We start from the raw sequence: 17,534 nt of genomic DNA, 5'->3' as shown, positions 1-17,534 counted from the left end.
GTGGGGGTTTGAGCGATATCTCGATCCACTCCGTTCCTCCTCAAGATGGCATTTTCACGGACCGTACGGACTAAACTTTTACCGAAACAATGCCCAACTGGAATTTAACCACACATTTTCTTGAAGCTGGGATATCTGCCGTTCTCCTTTTTCTTTACTACTAGAAATGGGCGAGACTGTTTTTGATCGTTTTTCAGGACAAGAGTATAGCTTGGTAAAAAATTAAATCTCGCATCGCAGAGACACTGTTCTGATGCCGTCTCGGAATTCATACTAAATCGATTTATCTCTTCCAGCTATTCTTTTGCGATGCCAATGTTCAGACCCACATCGCGTGAACGTCGGCAGTATTAAACTAGCCCCAAAAAGGTTGAGATAGTTTCTCCTGGGCAATGAAGAATCTGTTCGTATAGAAAGAGCCTTGAGTCGACCTCACCCCTAAGGTCTAGGCTAGCTATCTTCGGGTTTATCAAAAAAATAGCCACGAAGAACGAAGCTCTGGGGTGCTATCTGCGTCGACATCGGAGCATTCCTCAAAGAGTAAGGTTGCCTGATTCTCTCCCATCTTGTCTACTGCAAGCATGAAGGCTGTTTCCCCATGATCATCTGGAATATCTGACGCAGCTCCTGCATCAAGCAACATCCGTGCAACCTGTGTTCTTCCATTCAAAATGGCGAGATGCAAAGCCGTCTGCCCAAAAGAATCCCGTGCATTGACATCGGCTTTCGCTTCCAGGAGGCATAGGTTGATCGATAGGTTCCCGAGTTTTGCAGCAAGCATCAACGGAGTCACGCCGTACGTTTCAGCATTAACATCTGCACCATATTCGATCAGCAGTGGCACGACTGCTTCACTGCCTTGTTCGATAGCATGATACAGCGGAGGGCCGTTGAGAGAGCCTCGTAGATTCACATTGGCCCCGTACTCCAACAGAAGCTGTATGACTTGCTTGGACCCTTGAAACGCTGCTAGCTCAAGCGCGGTATATCCCGCAGGGTCTTTCGCGTTTACATCTGCCCCTCTCTCAAGCATTATGCGCAGCCTACCTATCTGGGCTTCCTGTGCCGCTACGCGCAAGCCACTCGTCATAGTGCTCCCTTGTCTTTTGTCTTCTGCAACCTTCTTTAAAAGCGTTCGCTCCCCAGGGCTTTTCATCGCCTTATCGACCAAACCCAATGTCTTCTCGCTATTGCTGGCTTTCTCCGAAAGAAGACGAACAAGCGCCGCATGCTCTTGTACGGCAGCACCATATAACGGAGTCCACCCATCTTTGTCTTGAATGTTGGCGTCGGCCTCATTTTCCAAAAGTAAAGCAGCTACATTCCGATGTCCTTGCAATGCTGCGATATGTAACGCTGTGGAGCCGTTCTTGTCTGCAAGATCAGCATCAGCCCCATTTTCAAGCAGTAATCTTGCTACTGCGGCCGCGCTATCTTGCGCAGTCCAAAAGAGAGCAGTTTGTCCAGCATAATTTTTTGCATTTAGCGAAGCTCCGTATTTTAGCAACAATCGAGAAATCGGCTCATGCGTAGCAGCCCAGTGAAGCGCGGTGTTACCACCTGAATCGGTGGAATTGACATTCGCGTTCTTGGACAAAAGCACTTCAACAGTGACCTCATGGGCTGCTGACACTGCAAAGTCTAATGCCGTGCTTCCATTGCTATCTTTTGAATCGATATTCGCACCAGCGTGGAGAAGCATTTTCACCATTTCTTCGTGGCCCTCTTCTGCCGCCAGAAAAAGGGCCTGGTTTTTGGCATCTGTACCTGTGCTAGCAAGGACTTCTTCCGCGAGCAATAACTCTAGCAATTCGCGATTTCCACCAATCACGGCCCAATTGATTGCAGACCACCCTTCATGATCCGTCACGAGCTCGGCGCCACGCAAGAGAAGGGCTTTGACTAAATCTTTGCTCCCGTTCTTGGCAGCCCACAAAAGAGCTGTTTCTCCGAAAAAGTTTTGCTCGTTTATGTCATTTCCAACGTCAAGAAATAGCTCGACAGTATCCCTCTGATCGTTCTGGGCTGCAAGGAGAAAGGAGGTTTCACCACGACTATTACGTGTGGTGATATCGACGCCGCCTCGAATCAAAATCTCAATGATCTTCGTCAAGCCCCAACAAGATGCGATGTGCAAAGGTCCAATTTGTTTTGGATATCGGTCGAACCAGTCTTTGATTCGTGGAGAGGTCGCGTACAAAACTTGTACAGCGGACAAAAGCTTACTATTGTCTTCAAGATACCTTAGGACCATTTGCGTATAGTCGTCACGAGAGTTTCGTACATGATAGCCCCAGTAATGGGCTGCATATGAAAGGAAGACGTGGTGCTCTAGTCGCTGTTGAAGTGCTTCGCCGTCCACACATGGCCCGCTGCCGAAGGCATTGAACGAAAGGTAAACGAGGCAGGTTCTCGCGATTTTTGAATGAGAATCTTCGAAAAGCCGTTCGGGAAAGGTATCAAAGTACTCTTGTAGGGTTTGATGAACAAGCTCCACCACATCTCTCGTCTCATCAATCCTAACTAAACCATTGCAGATGCTAACAATGAGATTATCATCCACGCATTGGCTCTCTTCGAAATCAGTATCACTCGACCACACCCCCAAGGCGTGGCGAAGCTCGTTCACGTAAAGAGGTCTTCTTGCATGAGAGATAAATGAAAGTGCATCCTGGGCTAGCTTGCAGAGTACCGCTTCTTGTTGCCCAATTCTTTCCATGGCCTCATGATAGTAGTCAAAAATGTTTTCTGGCAGACTTCTCAGTGATTTTCGCACACCCGCTACATGTGGTTGTTGGCATATCCTTTCGACATGGTGATAGGCCAGTAGAAACCTGAAAAGTTAGCACACACCCCTCCGGGTTGCTTCTCTGCTTGCTTACATTCCCTTAGACTTGGTAATGATTTCGTCAACAATAAATGCTTGTAAGCTAGAATCATTTCGAATGACAAACTTCCGGAACATGTTCCTTTTCGAAATCTCAGCGTCCAGGAAAATCTGCAAATCAGATGGATTTGCCACAATAGTAATCTGTTGCAACCCAGAAAACTCCACAGGGAGAATAATATGGGGGCGAGATGTAAACATGAAGCGAATGCTAGTGTCTAGCATTTTTATGAAACGAAAGAACTCATCTCTATTGTATTCTGGACACTCATCCTAATGCAAAATTAGCATAAGCGTTTAAATGTGTTACTCTCAGCTTGTACCAGGGCATCAACAACAATGATCATCCGGCAGAAGAAATGGTCGACAGACTTGATAAGTGCGATCCATTCCTCGCCCGTCGGGTCTCTTTTCTTCATGGCATTATGGTCACGAAATTCTTTCACCACAGTGGGTATGTACTCGATTTGTGCGATCAGTTGCCGTGCAATGCTGGACAGAAGAGCAAGCTCAGAGTGTGTGTTCGTGTCTTTGTAATTGCAATATATGAATGCAAGAGCAGTGTCAGTTCCGCGGGTCTTTTCATAAATGTCATCGATAATAATCGACCTATAAGATATAATCACCAGCGTGAGATTCATAAGCTAATCACATAAGAAGCTAGTTCGCGTGGATACGTACGTTAATATAGTTTTCCCGCTCCCAGCTTTGAGGCATGTTAGCATTCGTGTCATGAGATTCTTGATAATCAAGGAAGACTCACGATCCCCACAACACCAAAGAGTCGAGTTTTCGGTGCCGTTAGACCATCGTTGAAAAGTTTCGCTGTTCAGGACCCATTGACACGTTCCATCATGACGCTTACCAAATTTGTCTTTCTGTGTAGCAAGGAACGTATGTGACGAAAGGTCATCCAACACATCTTGACGGTCAAGAAGCTTTTCCCTATCTGAAACAAATGAGAAGCAAATATTCCTAGGCATTCAACTGGAAAACTTACTCTCGAGCTTCTTATACACTTGCTCAGACTGCTTTAAAGAGCGATTTGCTTCACCCATTTCGACCAAACTGAGAGTTCCAATCAGTCGCTGTTCACGGTCGACCATTTGATGAAAAGTCTCATAAGCTGAGGCGAGCTCGTCGTCTTCTCCAGACATGAGATTTCGCAACGCCTTGGCTATTGCCGATTGTGTAAGTTCTCACTGCGGCTTCTTTGTTCGAAATCTAAATTTTGTCTTACCGAAGCGCTTTTTCTTTGTGTATTTCACGCAAATACCACATAAAACCAGCACCGACTTCAAAACTTCAGCCATAACAAATTCAAGTTCCGGCCCTAGAGGCACTTTCCCCTCCATTATCTTCAGCCGTTTGAGGTAGAACTCGACATCACGAAAGAATTCTGCAATCTTGTCAAAATCCGCCGAAACAGAGTTCGCAGTCTACATTCATCAGCAATTATAGATCGTATGAAGCTAAGTCCTTACTTGGATAAGATATCGCACTGCTGTGAAAATAGCCATGCCAGGTGGGAAAGTCTATCCCGACAACGTTCGTGTTATTTTTATTCTTTCTAGAGTCCGACAATACTTACGCCTGACACTCCCTGAGAAACAACCTGGCTGACCATTTCGATGGAATTCAGGCTTCGGCTGACAAGGCTTCTAAATTTGTCAGTCTTCGATCCATTATGTCGAGATACTTTGAATTCCTCTTCGCGAATGTCTATCTCGCTTAACACGTCTTCAACAGTGTTCGCTGCTTCAATAGAGCCGAGATCGACTTGAGTTATATCCTTGTATCGGTCAACCGCAGTTCGCCAGACTGCACCGAAATCAGTCATTTTATTAGCAGCTGAGATTTCAAAACAAATAACGTTAGAGCTAAAAAGGATTCGGGGCCCAACAAAACGCAGGCTGCCGCAACTTCGAATCCACCTCACGAGGCGGGGCATACGCCTCCAGTCGAGACTAAGTCGAGACTAACACGGATGGTACGCCGCTAGTCGAGGCGATACCTCGACTAGCGGCGTACCATCCGTAACGGCTTCACTTTTCTTAAAAAACGAGGACGAAGTCGACGCGTTATGAACAATCGATCTTCCCAGGCTCTCGCTCCCTTCACGCCCCAAACCAAGGAAAAATTCCTGCAATTCCTCCTCGAAAATCCATCTACTCGTCGAGTCTCCCGACATGGCACGGAAAGCCTCCTCGAATGGTTGACGAACCCTTTAAAGCGACCCACCTCACAAACAGAGTTCAGTCGACGAAACTATGTTCGGAAGACATTCGTCTGGGATATGGATTCCCAAAAACTCCTGGCAAAGCCAAAGTCTAGTGAAGCATGCTATCGCGTGGTAGTTTTTGAAGATAAAATCGCCGATACTGTGGAGTCGGTCCACGAAAGCAACGGCCATGCTGGGTGGGATGGCACTTGGAAGAGCATCAGCAGCTCTTATTACGGGATATTGAGGTCAGATGTCATATATCTGTTGAAGCAATGTCAGATTTGCGCCCACGACCCTTCTAAGCGCCCCAAGAGAACAAAAGCCAGCGTGATAGACCCATCCTCGGCTCATGAAGCTCTGTCTAGTGCGGAAAGGGGGGTAATTGAACGTGGTGATACCAATTGGGACTTTCGGGCATGTGAAGAGCTGGCTGCAGGCCAAAACGATGGCAAATGTTGAATTCTAGACAAGACTGCTTACTCCAGATGCAAGGTGGCACTACGCTTTGCACCTTACTTGATTCAAGCAGTATACCTCTCTAGGACGCAAATCTATTGAAATCTTACTATCTCATTCTCACTCAACAATACATCTAAGAATATATCGTACTACGCTAAAATAAAACCCCCAGATTTATATACGATGTGTGTTTTTCTTTTTCAAGGCTGGCAACTTAAGAATAAAGCTGATTCAGACTAATGTATTAAGAGCCTTTTGACACATATCCCTGATTTGGATCCATCTTCGTAGTAAGGTCGCAACCTTCTGGTTTAAAGCAGGCGAAAGGTTTTCTAAAGAGTGAGATACTCCTTTGACACTCGTCATTCCCTCCAGCCCCTTAATTGCTACTAGGCTTTCTTGCAAATAGGTGTCAACCCATTTACGGATCCATTCTGTTGCTTCTTCAGAGATCGGGCCCGACGATGGTGGATCAAGAACGAATTTTTCCCAATCTTCACGTTTCATACATTTCAAGGACGCCACAATACTTACGCCAAGGTTGGGCCCAGATGAGTTTATCTCATAATGACTGATTCAGAGAGTAGGTTAGCGTGCGGTTCCCCGAATAGAGGGTAGGAGGATTACCCATAGTATCCATGGGTGCACAGAGCCTCTTTGTCGTCACTTGAGAGGTCTTGAAAAACGATGTCATCCAAATAAACAGCGTCGCTTTCATTTTTGTCCAAAATAAAGCCATCTATGCGCACTCTGGTCAGTAAAGTATTCAGTAGACGGGGAAATGCACGGTAAAGGTACTCACATTCCACCAAAAGATAATCATTGGGATGTGAACCATAGCTCATGAGTACCTCATCTCCTTTCTCTTAAGTAGTGAGTAAGTTATTAGCGTAAATATTGCCAATCATCACAAAAGAAGAGTCCCCCACCATGACGAGCTGTGGCTCTAAATGTAGATACTTGTCCATCAAAAACAACTTTGCAACGCTATTTCACTACATTAGACGAAGCAGTGAAGGGTGAAGCATACCGAGGAAACGCTACTTACCGCATTGTCCGCATGATTGAGATAATCTCCGAATGGTACCAAACCGATGGCATCATTCCAGTCATCAGGAGGCTCTTTGCCAGGACTGACATAATAGAAACTTCGCGTATTTAGTATAAGCCAATTGTATGAGAAAACGCTCCAATCCGTGGTAGGAAAAACGGATAGAACATTCTCCCAAGCATCATGAAGCCGCTTTCGCTGCTGCACTAAGACTTTTTGGTACGTATCCTGAGCTGTAAAATCGCAATGGGTATTGTAAAACAGCTTCCATTGTCCAGTTACGGAAGGGGGCAGATTAATACACCCTTGATCATCACTTGCCGTACGTTCAGGCCACAGTACCGGCAAAGACTGTTGAAAATGTTCTCGAGAAGGCCAAATTTTGCGCCAGGTAGCCCAGTGATCAAGTAAGCTCGTATCTCCGTGCGTCAGAAATGCTGCCAGGATTCCATGAATGGAGGTTTCGGACGGAAAGCGATCGACAAATCCTCTTGGGACGCGGTCAATTGTGAGCATTGTTGACACAGGAACGGCAATCATAACCTCATCCGCCTTCATGCCGTGCAATCGTTTAGCTTCTACCGAACGATGGTAAAAAAAGCCTTCGAGTCTAGCTCACCTCTATTGTCCGTGTAGCGATAAGTCCCATACCGCGTCCAGGAAATTCAAAAGGGGCGACTCCATTTATTTGGATACCATTAGCCAATGCCCATTGCAAGAAATGATAGTGCTTATCATCAGACCCCTCGGCTCTGGCCATTTTCAATTGACCAAGATCGAGGGATGCTGGGACAACATCTAACTTATTCCAAGATTCAGTTGTGCTCCCGGGCGGTTTGCAGGGTTTGCATACCGCTTGGTGCCTAAGGCAGACAGAGAATGTCGGAGCATACAGATCGGCATACCGGGGATTTAATTAATCCAGGCTGTTCAGTAATTTGGAATTAGTAATCCGCGGACAGCTCTGTCTACTCAGCAAAGTATCCCCATTTTCATATAAAGCCATTTTTCATGAGAATCTTCACGCCAGTACTTCGGAAGACCCGAGGCCCACTTTATCGGAGAGGTCAACAGAAAAAGGCCTCCACGTATCAGGTCATACAGATGATATTTACCATGACTCTTGAACACAATATCTCCATCAGACCAGCGACATATGATGGGGTGACATGGCCGAGATGATATTCAAGGGCAAGTTAATAAGCCCAAGCATCCTCCGCGACCCATTCACCTGCATAGTCGAGTTCTTCTGGATCAACTGTTCATCCAGATGGAGGGGTCATCGGATCACAGGATCGGTCTACGTTTTTCTGTACCGTGATGGGTGGGTATACTCTACTGGCACGATAGGAGCGCCGTTCTACAAAGCTCTCGATGGACTGTTGTCTTCATCTCCCAATCGATTTTCGGCTTAGCGCTGCGGTGGGAACCATCACATGGCCGGAAAATCGGCACTGGTGGTCCGAGATCTGGGGGTTGCCATCCAACTTTGGAAGGTTCTGAACTTCTAACATCTTCCTTCACAGCTCACTTCCCTTCCATTCAACATCCATATTTCAATATTACTTTCGTCGACTCCTGCTTTGTTCACGATGTGGGAACCAGTAGCTCTTCCCTTCCAGAACTCCCAGCCTCTGCCCACACTACCTACAGCAGATGAGATCCGCGCTTGCACCAATGTTTTGTTCGAGACCCACGCCACCAAGGTTGTGGCAGTGAGCGAAAATGTTGTTGCAAAATATGGGAGTTATGTAAATGACTGGGAAGGCCAGGCTTTGGTTTACCTCGAACGACATGTCCCAGAAGTTCCGGCCCCTCGACTGTACGCGATGTATCGTGATTCCAAACAACTTTTCTTAATCATGGAACGCGTTCCTGGGGTGTGGCTGGATTCCATTTGGTCATCATTGGCACAGTCTGAGAAGGATGACATTGTCGCAAAACTTCAAATAATATTTGACGCAATGCGAAAGGTCGAGTGTCCATGGCCCAACTTTTTTGGAGGCATGGACGGGGGCGGCGTACATCACTACCTATTCTATAGCCAACATGGTGATAATAAATTTCTAGGGCCTTTCTCCGACGAACCTGCCTTCGTTGCAGGCCTTGTCGGTAATTACAGAGCCTTGGTCGACCGCAATAATCACCCAGATTACAAGGCTCGCTTTTACGAAAAATATCTCCCTCGCGTCCTTCAAGGTCACCGGCCCACCTTGACGCATGATACAACAATGGGGATGCAATCCTATGGCTGCAAACACAGTGAGCCTCCACCACGTTGACAAACCTACGGGCGACGATACTGAAAATTCAGTGTAAAATTCCTTTCTGTCGCAATTTCGGAATCGCAACCTGATGTGTCCATTCATTACACTTCATGATTGGCCGTTGTTGCTCGCCTGGCCTGTACAGCTCCCCATTCTCCTTTGTCCAAGTAAGCTTATTCCGCTTAGCTGGATCCGTGCTCCAAAAGTCAAGTCCCTGCTGTTTGGTCGGTCGTGGCAAGGCTTCCAAGATACCCCTGATTTGTGAAAAATCGGCTTTGCGAATCTATCCAATCAGTGTGGTTTTGTGAAAATACCTAGTTGCGACAGGGATATAGTCATCCTTCACCTCGAACCGCATGCCGCTTTTGGCGATGATATCGCCAGTGACGTCATCAAAGAATCCTTGCTGATTCTCCGCGTCTTTTTCAATATAGATACCTGTGTGGTATCGCTTGGGAGGATCCAAAGGGTCGTAAGCTACTGTATCGAACTCTGGTGTAAAGACTTTGTACACATCGGGGGATCCTTTGTTGTCGGACATTGTTGATATTCAGACAAGGATGTGAAAAAAGCGTAGTAATTATGAAGGAAAACAGAGTATATCAAAGTATGAAGATTCTGGACCGTGGAAATATGGTGATTCTAGCCAAGATTAGACTATGAATAGTGATCTGTTCTTTTTTACAATTGCATTCATAGAATCCTCCTTTTATAAGTCGAATTCATGGATAGAAGTGTAAACTTGGACGTGATCTCTGAACATGAGATATTTCAAGGATCATCTCGCGCGCGCTAGCTGGGGAGTAAGCAAGCTGAAAATGAAATACTGGACAGCAGTCCTTGAGAGGTCTTAAGGAGGCCCTAAAAATAACAACCATAGCTTTGTTTAAATGTGTAGTGATTATGATATCGTTACAGTTGGTAAGACTGAACGAAGCAATTGGAAGATAGCTTTGGAGAAAACCCACCTATCACGTATCACATATCAGTACGGAGTATAACCTGTGAGGATGCCATAGCCATAACCATAACCAACCACTGAGGGATATTTAGCGCGGTTGGTTGTTATACTCCTTAGTTGCGGCATCGCGTACATAGGCGCTTTCATGGCCGGGCACAACGAGGCCATCGTAGCCTATGAAGACTCAACAAAAGGATGTCTTTTTTGGCACCACAAGAAACGAAGGGGCTCGTTTCAGTGGGTGGAGTTTGACTAAGTGACTTGCCGATCACCTGGAGGATGAGTGGAACGTGGATAAAAGACCAAGCATACCTACAATATTTTTACATAGAATACGAAGTAAAGAAAAGAACAGTAAGTCGTAAAGTCAATATATCTAGTTCAACAGGAACCGTGTAGGTGTCTCTTGGGATTCGAGCTCCAACGAGACTGAAATTTTCCGCCTTTTAGGAGGGTTAATATGAATCTTCAATCCTTTCTTAAAATTAAGGATACATATCACGGAGTTGACGATCGTGAAAGCCATCAGCAGCAATGATATCGCTGCAAATAATGTCAGAGATACCCTGACAGAGCTGAAATCAGCGCTCTCCGCGGGGCTGTGGATTCGAAAGAGGGCGATACCGAAGCATCCCATTATAATAAGCGTAAAAAACTGAGCGATTGGTTAGTTTGAAGCTTAGATATTGATTCGCATTCGAGACTCCTCACCATCATAAGCACAAGGGATTTTGTCTTCTCACGCTTGCAAAATTGAGCAGACAGGATCAAGGTCGCTATTGTGATCGGGATCAAAGCGGCATTGAGAATAAAATCGACGTCTTCGGCTTGGAGGACGACAAGGAGGATTTGTAGTTGACTTCCGAATACGAAGAAGAAATCGAATTTTAGGAGAGCGATATACACCTGGAAGAATTAGGTCAGCCACATACAAAAGACAGTTCAACGTCTCAATAACCTGATATGTAAAATATCGACGCTTCATCTGCAAATCCGCGCTGATATTCTTGTATATTGACCACGAAAACTCCGCGCGCAACTTCCACGTAAAAAAGCTCATGCACACAGTCCCGATGCCCAGGAAGACCGGAACAAGAATTATCTCAATGTGATATAGTTCCTCTAGATGGTCGCTGAGATCTTCACCGGTCAGGCTGGAGATCGTGTCCTTGATCTCCTGCATCTGGAGAATGCCATATGTCAACAGACCCAGATTGCAGATACAAAGTCCGACCAGCTGGATTGTGTTTTTCCGGCGCAGTGCATCATATGATAGTGCCAGTTCGGATAGAAGGGCGAAAATGTATAGACCCAGAAAGGACTGAAGGCGCATTGGACCGTCTGCTTTTTTGTCGTCGTCAAGATCGTCCCACAGGCTCACGAGAATCCAGCTAATATCACCATAAGCTCTCAGTCTGAGAAGAAACCGATGTTCGAGTTCGAGCCCCTACCTTTCAATTGCGACTGTGAGAACTGTCTCCGTGATTACCGTTGCTGCAAACAATTGCGTCCATAATGTGTTGGGGACGTATAGTAGAGGTCGTCTGTGGTTTGGGGCCTTGTGATGATGTTGTTCGTTCATGACGGGACTGAGTGGTACTGGATACGTGTAGATCTCTGATTCCTTCCCCTTGGGGTTTCGGTAAGCATCGTTGGATTGTTGAAAAGTAGGCTGAAGAGGTTCTATCATATCAAAATTGAGATATGGAGGTGAAGTGTTAAAGTGAATCGAGTAGACTGATACCCTTTTCAGGAGCTTCGTATATTAAAGACATTCTAATCCGAATACGACTGCCTTCATAGTGGGGCGACCACGTAAGGCCTGTTAGATTGTTCAAGCCAAGGCCAACCTAGTATCGCTCTATTTGCAATTGACTTCCACTAGGTCTAAAAAAAAGAGGCTGCTTATGTCTTGATGCTAGTAGGGTATGGTGGACAAAAATAGTCGGCATAAACGGTCTGGCCTAGAGAACGTTTAGTGTTTTAGCGTTAGATAATTTCCTTGATATGTTCTCTCTATCACAGCTGGAAGGATGGATTTACCACAATCTAAAATATAGTAAAAGGTGTCAAGAATATGATCAGGAGAATGCGCCTATGGGTGCTGTAGATAGATCTATTATATACGGATTTTAGGCTGAAATGCCGTTCCCTTTCTATAGTGCCCCCCGCTTTCTTGACTGGACGCCCCTATATATTTCCCTATAGACACAAAACCTCTCTATTGTCACTACCTATGCTTTACACTGTATAATCTTTCTCAACAGAATACCTAGCACATACGACCATAGGGTGTGGAAAACAGGGCTTCCCGTCCGCTCAGCCGTACTTAAGCCACACGCCGGTGAGTTAGTAGTTGGGTGGGTGACCACCAGCGAATCCTCACTGTTGTATGTTTTTTTTTAAATCCCATTCAATACCTACTCTACACCCCTGATACACAGCCAAACATATTGCACGCCCCTTAACAGCTGATTTATCCTTCACCTCCCGTAGTGATTTTTTCTCACATGTCCTACGGAGTGTTATGCACTATTGTCCGTCTGCAATGCGTGATACATTCCGGAGTCCTGCAAGTTGCCGAGTTCTGTCGTAATCTTGACCCTGGGCCTTCCTCCTATCCTGCCAGTACTCGAGGTTAGCCGTCCTTCGAACTATGGGCGACAACAATACAAAGTGCGTGAATAGACGTAGATAGGCGTTGATATGCGGATTCCTAAGGTCGTGTGGCAAGTAATTCGGGCTTAAATATCGTGCTGGGGTTCTATACGGCCGCTGTGAGAGATTGAAATTATGAAGAATGGACGGAGTGATATACAACCGGGTTCAAAAGAATTTATTGCTAGTGCTATCTGGCGACTCGCAATAATATTTGGAGCATAGCAGTCAAGGACTGCTACTTTCTCGACGTTCTGAAGAATATTTCGTGCAAGAATTTCTTTTACGAAGTCAGTCATCCTGCAGTATAATATTTTTGATATAGTAAGATGTGGCTTATTCGCAAAGCGAGGTTCCGTACTACAACAGGCATATAAGCGTGATCCTTATCACAGCCGGGTACTAGTGATGACATGCTGAACAAATGCTGAGGTGTAACGAGGATGAGTTGGCGTAAAAGAAATCCAAGACCAATAGATCTGCGCAGATATATCATATATAATTTCAATAACTCGACTACTGGTCTCAATATCATTGTATATATGTACAGGATCATGGCACAGCACAAATTTCGGGATGATCCGGTGATGTCAGACAAAGGGACTGGGCAATTACCCCAAACGGCTGGAAAGGTCCAGCAGCAACGGCTGTTTTACCACTTCCGGCGCATTGATTCGCCGCGGTAATGGCAAAGTTACGCATCACCTGTCCCGAAATGACCGACCAACCGGGGAACGAACCCCCAAAGAGCTCGGACTTATCCGAAAGCACGAATGCGCAACTGTTGAACTGATAGACCAGACACCAATTGTTGGTAATGACACCTTGTTCGTTCTTAGTCGTCCCGCTGCGGATGCAGACAGAAGATGGATTGTTGGTGGTGATCGTGATCCCCTCTGTGAGGCGTTGGCCTTGGACGATGCCGCTGGTTTTTGATTAGACATAAGGATCTCTTGCTAACCAAGTTGAGTAATGCTACTTACCTGCCGTAGGAAAACAGACAATCAGTCATTCTGCTGGCACCGCCTGTGCTATCGGAGCCACAAATGATCTCGCCATTGAGATTTTTCGGGAATATGAGTGAGAGGGACGATGAACCGGATCCTGAGCCCGAACCCGAGCCTGAACCCGAGCCTGCTGGGTCGGGGATGGGGTTTCCACCGCAGGATTTGCTGGCCTAGACTCATGGGTACCACTGTCAGCCAAGGTAAAATGTCAGAAGCAGAGAGAAAGACGAACCCGAATCTCAATGTGAAGATTAATGGAGGAGGTGCCCGCCGGTACGTTCGCAGTCATTTGAATACTCGCTGGGTGGGCCATACACATTAGCAAATCATTTCTTCGTGTTTTTAGATGTCATGTCAATGTTATACGCACTTGGCAAGGGGTTTGTAGGGATATCGAAGTTGACAAAGGAGGTCGAACTAGTTGGTTGAGAGCTCGAAGGTGACATTGAAACGCTCCATCCTGTCGCCGACACAGAGTAGGCCTGCATGGTTGCCCCATCAAGACTGTACCCATAGCTACCGAATCCGAGCAAGTTATAAAGGTCAATGTTCACGGAAGTCTTTCCTGAAGGAATGGCGATGGTAAAGGTGTTCGAGTAACTCTGAATGGTACCGGCCCACTGGCACGTTCCTCCGGTCTCACCGGGCGTCTGACCCCAGCTTGGTACATCGTCAGGGCTTGGCCAGTCAGTTAGAGATGATGCGAAAGGAATACCGCAATCCATTTCGTTTTGTTCCTCATCTCCTGCGTCGTCGTCTCCAACTGGTGGTGGGATAACCCCGACTGGAGGGGGTGCTCCGACGGGAAGTGGAGCGCCCGGGACAACCACGATTGGGGGTCTATATATTTGTTAGATATGATAAGGGCTCATAGTTGTGGTGAAGTTTTTCATACAAGATCGGCGGCCAGTCAGCGCCAGAACAAAACTGCCTGCAATTGGGGACCATCGCAGGCGGAATTGGCACGGGGATTGGGGGAGGTTGGATTGGCGGTGCGCCTCCTGGCCAGTTCCCACCAGTTGGCACTATGAGTGGAACGGTGATACTGGGGTTGGGAACAATGATAGGTGTCACTGTCTGACCCGCAGGCACAACAATGCTGATAGTCTGCACTGGCAAACCGGGGGTCTCTATCACTGGTGGCGTGACAATCACTTGGGAGCCGGAGATTGTGGTTGTATATGGTGGAGGTCGAATCGGCCTAATTGGGGTGGGTGGTGGTTGAATGACGCAGGGAATATTGCACGATACTGTTGGACTTGGAACACTCCAGATCCACGGGGGCAGTGCGATAACCGATGAGGGAGTATCCAGTGATCCGGTAGTGTCAAGTCCAGTCCATCCCACAATTGTGCCCAAGAACCCGTCCATATTCTCCAGAGCCAAGACATCAGTGCTGCTGCTGCCTTGTATCATCGAATACACCCCCTTTGTGTATAAATTAACAATGAAGATGTTGTTACTATTGACAACACGGGAAATACGCTCCTGGCAGGCCTCAAGACTGAGGCAAGCCTGGGAGTACCATTGGAACCAGCTGTAGAAGCCGGCCCCATAGATCATGACGTTAGACGAACCAATAACCTCAAGACCCCAGGCATACGCACAGGTCGACGAGTCCGGGCTGCAATAGGTGAATGTGGGATCGTCGGGCAAAGCGTAGGCACCAGTGAACGGAGCGGGCGCCTTAGGATTTGGCTGGTAGTACGGAGTTTCCGTCTGCAGAGTTGCGGCAAAAATGTTCTTCGCGTGATAGAAGCGATACTGATAAAGGGTGCAATGCTCCGACCCCGTACCCCAAAGCCACACCGGGCCCTGAGACTCGATGAGGAGACACCGCGCAGTGTACACGGAGACTTGATCCTGCGACGGAATGTCTAAGTCGTGATCTGCGGTCCAGACCCATACGTTTTCCAAATATAAGGAAGCGGAGGAGGTGATGTGGAACAATGTGGTGGCAGCAATACATTTGTTGTCCGCTTCGATCTGGGTCCACGGACAATCTTCATACTGCAAGTCACTTCCTTCAGCACCCCCAACGCGGAAGTGGGCATCCCACATGCCAGCAGAACCCTGAGACGCCTGTGCGAGATTCCACTCCATCAGAATGGCACCCGCTGTAGCTCCTTGCACTATTTTCTTTGTTAATATTTAGCCAAAGAACAGATATTGCAGAGACCTTACCAGTGAACAGCATGTCAGATATTTCGACATCTCCCGTTTGGCCTGCCGTTCCCACTCGGATCATGACTCTTGGATTAGAGATGTCTGAAAACTTATCTCCAAATCCCATGATTTCACTCCATACTTCACCAACAATCTTTGTCCCTGGAGGGACCGAGATAGTGTCGGAAACCATGTAGGTACCGTGCGGGAAGTAGACAATCGAGCCCCCAGCAGATCCAAGAACACGGTTGATTACAGCTGTATCGTCGGTCCGGCCATTACCAGCGGCACCGGCCGATCTGATATCAATAAATCCGCCGATTCCCACGGTTTGATACTGGGGTTTAGACCTTGCAAACCAGCCTTTGGAGGTCCGTAGTGAAGCTGATGCCGCACTTTTCGCAGAAGGGGAGAATGCACCGTTCAGGAATGTCTCACTCAACGTTTTTCCGTTCTGGATAAAGTTGTTTCCATTCCCGTAATTGTCAATGAGAACATCCCCACCCTGAACAACTGTAGGGCCGCCTGAATAGCCAACGGCGATTGGAGCGTTGTTCATTTGCACATTTTCCATCATAATGTTTGTTTTCCCTGCTGTCAAGACAGCAATTGGCCTACATGGGGTTAGATTTAGCTTTCAGATGGGAACTTCGGACACATACACATTGGTGAAGACAGAGTCAAGAATCGCAATCGCGGCTACGCCTTGGCTGTGCTCTGCAGTCGCGCTGCTAAGTGCTGTAACGTTGATTCCAATCTATCATGTATGTTAGTGGATGTCAGTTTTATCAGATTTACACGCTCAAAATATCGCACCTGGCAAAGAAGAATATCCAAACCATGCCACGTCCAACCCCAATCCCATATCATCTCAATTGCTTGGACGCAGTTTCGGAATTTAAGATTACGCGAAGTAAACTGCTGGCTTCCACACCACATGCCAATGGCACCTCCGGTGAAGGTCAGGTCTCCGAGATAGCCACCTGATCCGTTCTCCATGAAGATTCCAACGTGCGTAGTTCCGTCGGCCTGGCTCATGACGAACTGAATATTTTCGATGCTCGTAGCTTGACCCACTTGCCAGTGAATACCAGTGGGGGCTATGAAGAGGTCAACAACTATCGCATGAAACAGAGATCCGAGAACATACCAAATCCATCGGGAGTGGCGGTGGGACAGGCTGAAATATCGATGATGAAGTTGCGCACCTGGCGATAAAAGTTGCTTTGAGGTACATACCACTCCGCGCCAGATGCACCAGGAATATAGGTGTTGGCGGAGATGACACCGATACCAGCAAAGCTGGGTGCCGCCTTCAGCGTAGGCAATGAATTAGGATTTCCCACAAATTGAGTATAATAATACTGGATCAACGGCGCTGATACAAGGTATGTACCTGACGGAAAGTAAACAACCGCCGGAGTGGTGGTTGAAGAGCCACATGTCTCTCCGCATCGGTTGCCATCTGTGATCGCGCGGTTGATTGCCACAGTATCATCGGTCACACCATCTCCTACAGCACCGTAGTCTTTCACATTGCGGAAGACCTGGTAGCTCGAATCTCCAAACGCAGAGATACCATGACTTGCAGACTCGTACCAGTATCCTCCATCTTGACGAGTATGGAGGGTAGATGTGTTGGTCTCATCTGAGGCAGGAATAGAAGCAGATACGGCCCATTTTTGAACTACGGTCCTATCGTAAGGAATGGACTGATCAATCGGTGATGCAGACACAATGGCTTGGAAAAGAGTCGGAAGAAGAAAAAATGAGAGGATCCTCATTTTGACAGCGAGCGGTTGACCGCGAATGTGCCTTTAGCAAAAGGTCATAATATAATGACGGAATATGAGA

General features: G+C 46.9%; 7 protein-coding genes across 7 annotated transcripts; 2 read left to right on the top strand and 5 right to left on the bottom strand.

Annotated features, from left to right (window-relative positions):
- Positions 1 to 469: 469 nt before the first annotated feature.
- On the bottom strand, positions 470 to 4,727 carry N7500_009866 (uncharacterized protein; the record flags this gene model as incomplete). Its single annotated transcript, XM_056681005.1, has 9 exons — positions 470 to 2,834; positions 2,883 to 3,160; positions 3,211 to 3,496; positions 3,569 to 3,593; positions 3,651 to 3,836; positions 3,888 to 4,064; positions 4,128 to 4,326; positions 4,372 to 4,422; positions 4,479 to 4,727. 9 exons carry the CDS (start codon positions 4,725 to 4,727, stop codon positions 470 to 472), a joined length of 3,816 nt encoding a protein of 1,271 aa, XP_056528387.1.
- A 243-nt stretch (positions 4,728 to 4,970) lies between these two features.
- Positions 4,971 to 5,570, top strand: N7500_009865 (integrase zinc binding domain-containing protein; the record flags this gene model as incomplete). The annotated part of the gene is made up of 1 exon (XM_056681004.1): positions 4,971 to 5,570. The coding sequence occupies one exon, from the start codon at positions 4,971 to 4,973 to the stop codon at positions 5,568 to 5,570; it is 600 nt and encodes a 199-aa protein (XP_056528386.1).
- A 231-nt stretch (positions 5,571 to 5,801) lies between these two features.
- N7500_009864 (uncharacterized protein) lies at positions 5,802 to 7,381 on the bottom strand (the record flags this gene model as incomplete). The annotated part of the gene is made up of 5 exons (XM_056681003.1): positions 5,802 to 6,141; positions 6,198 to 6,309; positions 6,373 to 6,433; positions 6,619 to 7,199; positions 7,273 to 7,381. 5 exons carry the CDS (start codon positions 7,379 to 7,381, stop codon positions 5,802 to 5,804), a joined length of 1,203 nt encoding a protein of 400 aa, XP_056528385.1.
- An 832-nt stretch (positions 7,382 to 8,213) lies between these two features.
- On the top strand, positions 8,214 to 8,903 carry N7500_009863 (uncharacterized protein; the record flags this gene model as incomplete). Its single annotated transcript, XM_056681002.1, has 1 exon — positions 8,214 to 8,903. The coding sequence occupies one exon, from the start codon at positions 8,214 to 8,216 to the stop codon at positions 8,901 to 8,903; it is 690 nt and encodes a 229-aa protein (XP_056528384.1).
- Positions 8,904 to 8,931: 28 nt separating this feature from the next.
- Positions 8,932 to 9,429, bottom strand: N7500_009862 (uncharacterized protein; the record flags this gene model as incomplete). Its single annotated transcript, XM_056681001.1, has 2 exons — positions 8,932 to 9,142; positions 9,203 to 9,429. The coding sequence occupies 2 exons, from the start codon at positions 9,427 to 9,429 to the stop codon at positions 8,932 to 8,934; spliced, it is 438 nt and encodes a 145-aa protein (XP_056528383.1).
- Positions 9,430 to 10,225: 796 nt separating this feature from the next.
- N7500_009861 (uncharacterized protein) lies at positions 10,226 to 11,539 on the bottom strand (the record flags this gene model as incomplete). Its single annotated transcript, XM_056681000.1, has 4 exons — positions 10,226 to 10,504; positions 10,561 to 10,755; positions 10,808 to 11,240; positions 11,301 to 11,539. 4 exons carry the CDS (start codon positions 11,537 to 11,539, stop codon positions 10,226 to 10,228), a joined length of 1,146 nt encoding a protein of 381 aa, XP_056528382.1.
- A 1,520-nt stretch (positions 11,540 to 13,059) lies between these two features.
- On the bottom strand, positions 13,060 to 17,464 carry N7500_009860 (glycoside hydrolase family 55 protein; the record flags this gene model as incomplete). The annotated part of the gene is made up of 9 exons (XM_056680999.1): positions 13,060 to 13,432; positions 13,491 to 13,684; positions 13,747 to 13,814; positions 13,885 to 14,354; positions 14,410 to 15,646; positions 15,699 to 16,294; positions 16,343 to 16,437; positions 16,497 to 16,780; positions 16,831 to 17,464. 9 exons carry the CDS (start codon positions 17,462 to 17,464, stop codon positions 13,060 to 13,062), a joined length of 3,951 nt encoding a protein of 1,316 aa, XP_056528381.1.
- Between the last annotated feature and the right edge of the window lie 70 nt (positions 17,465 to 17,534).

Source organism: Penicillium coprophilum (genome assembly GCF_028826855.1).
Source record: "Penicillium coprophilum strain IBT 35676 chromosome Unknown utg000006l_segment0_segment0, whole genome shotgun sequence".
NCBI lineage: Eukaryota > Fungi > Ascomycota > Eurotiomycetes > Eurotiales > Aspergillaceae > Penicillium > Penicillium coprophilum.
The sequence above is the reverse complement of the archived record's forward strand: the minus strand, read 5'-3'. Positions and strand labels throughout refer to the sequence as shown.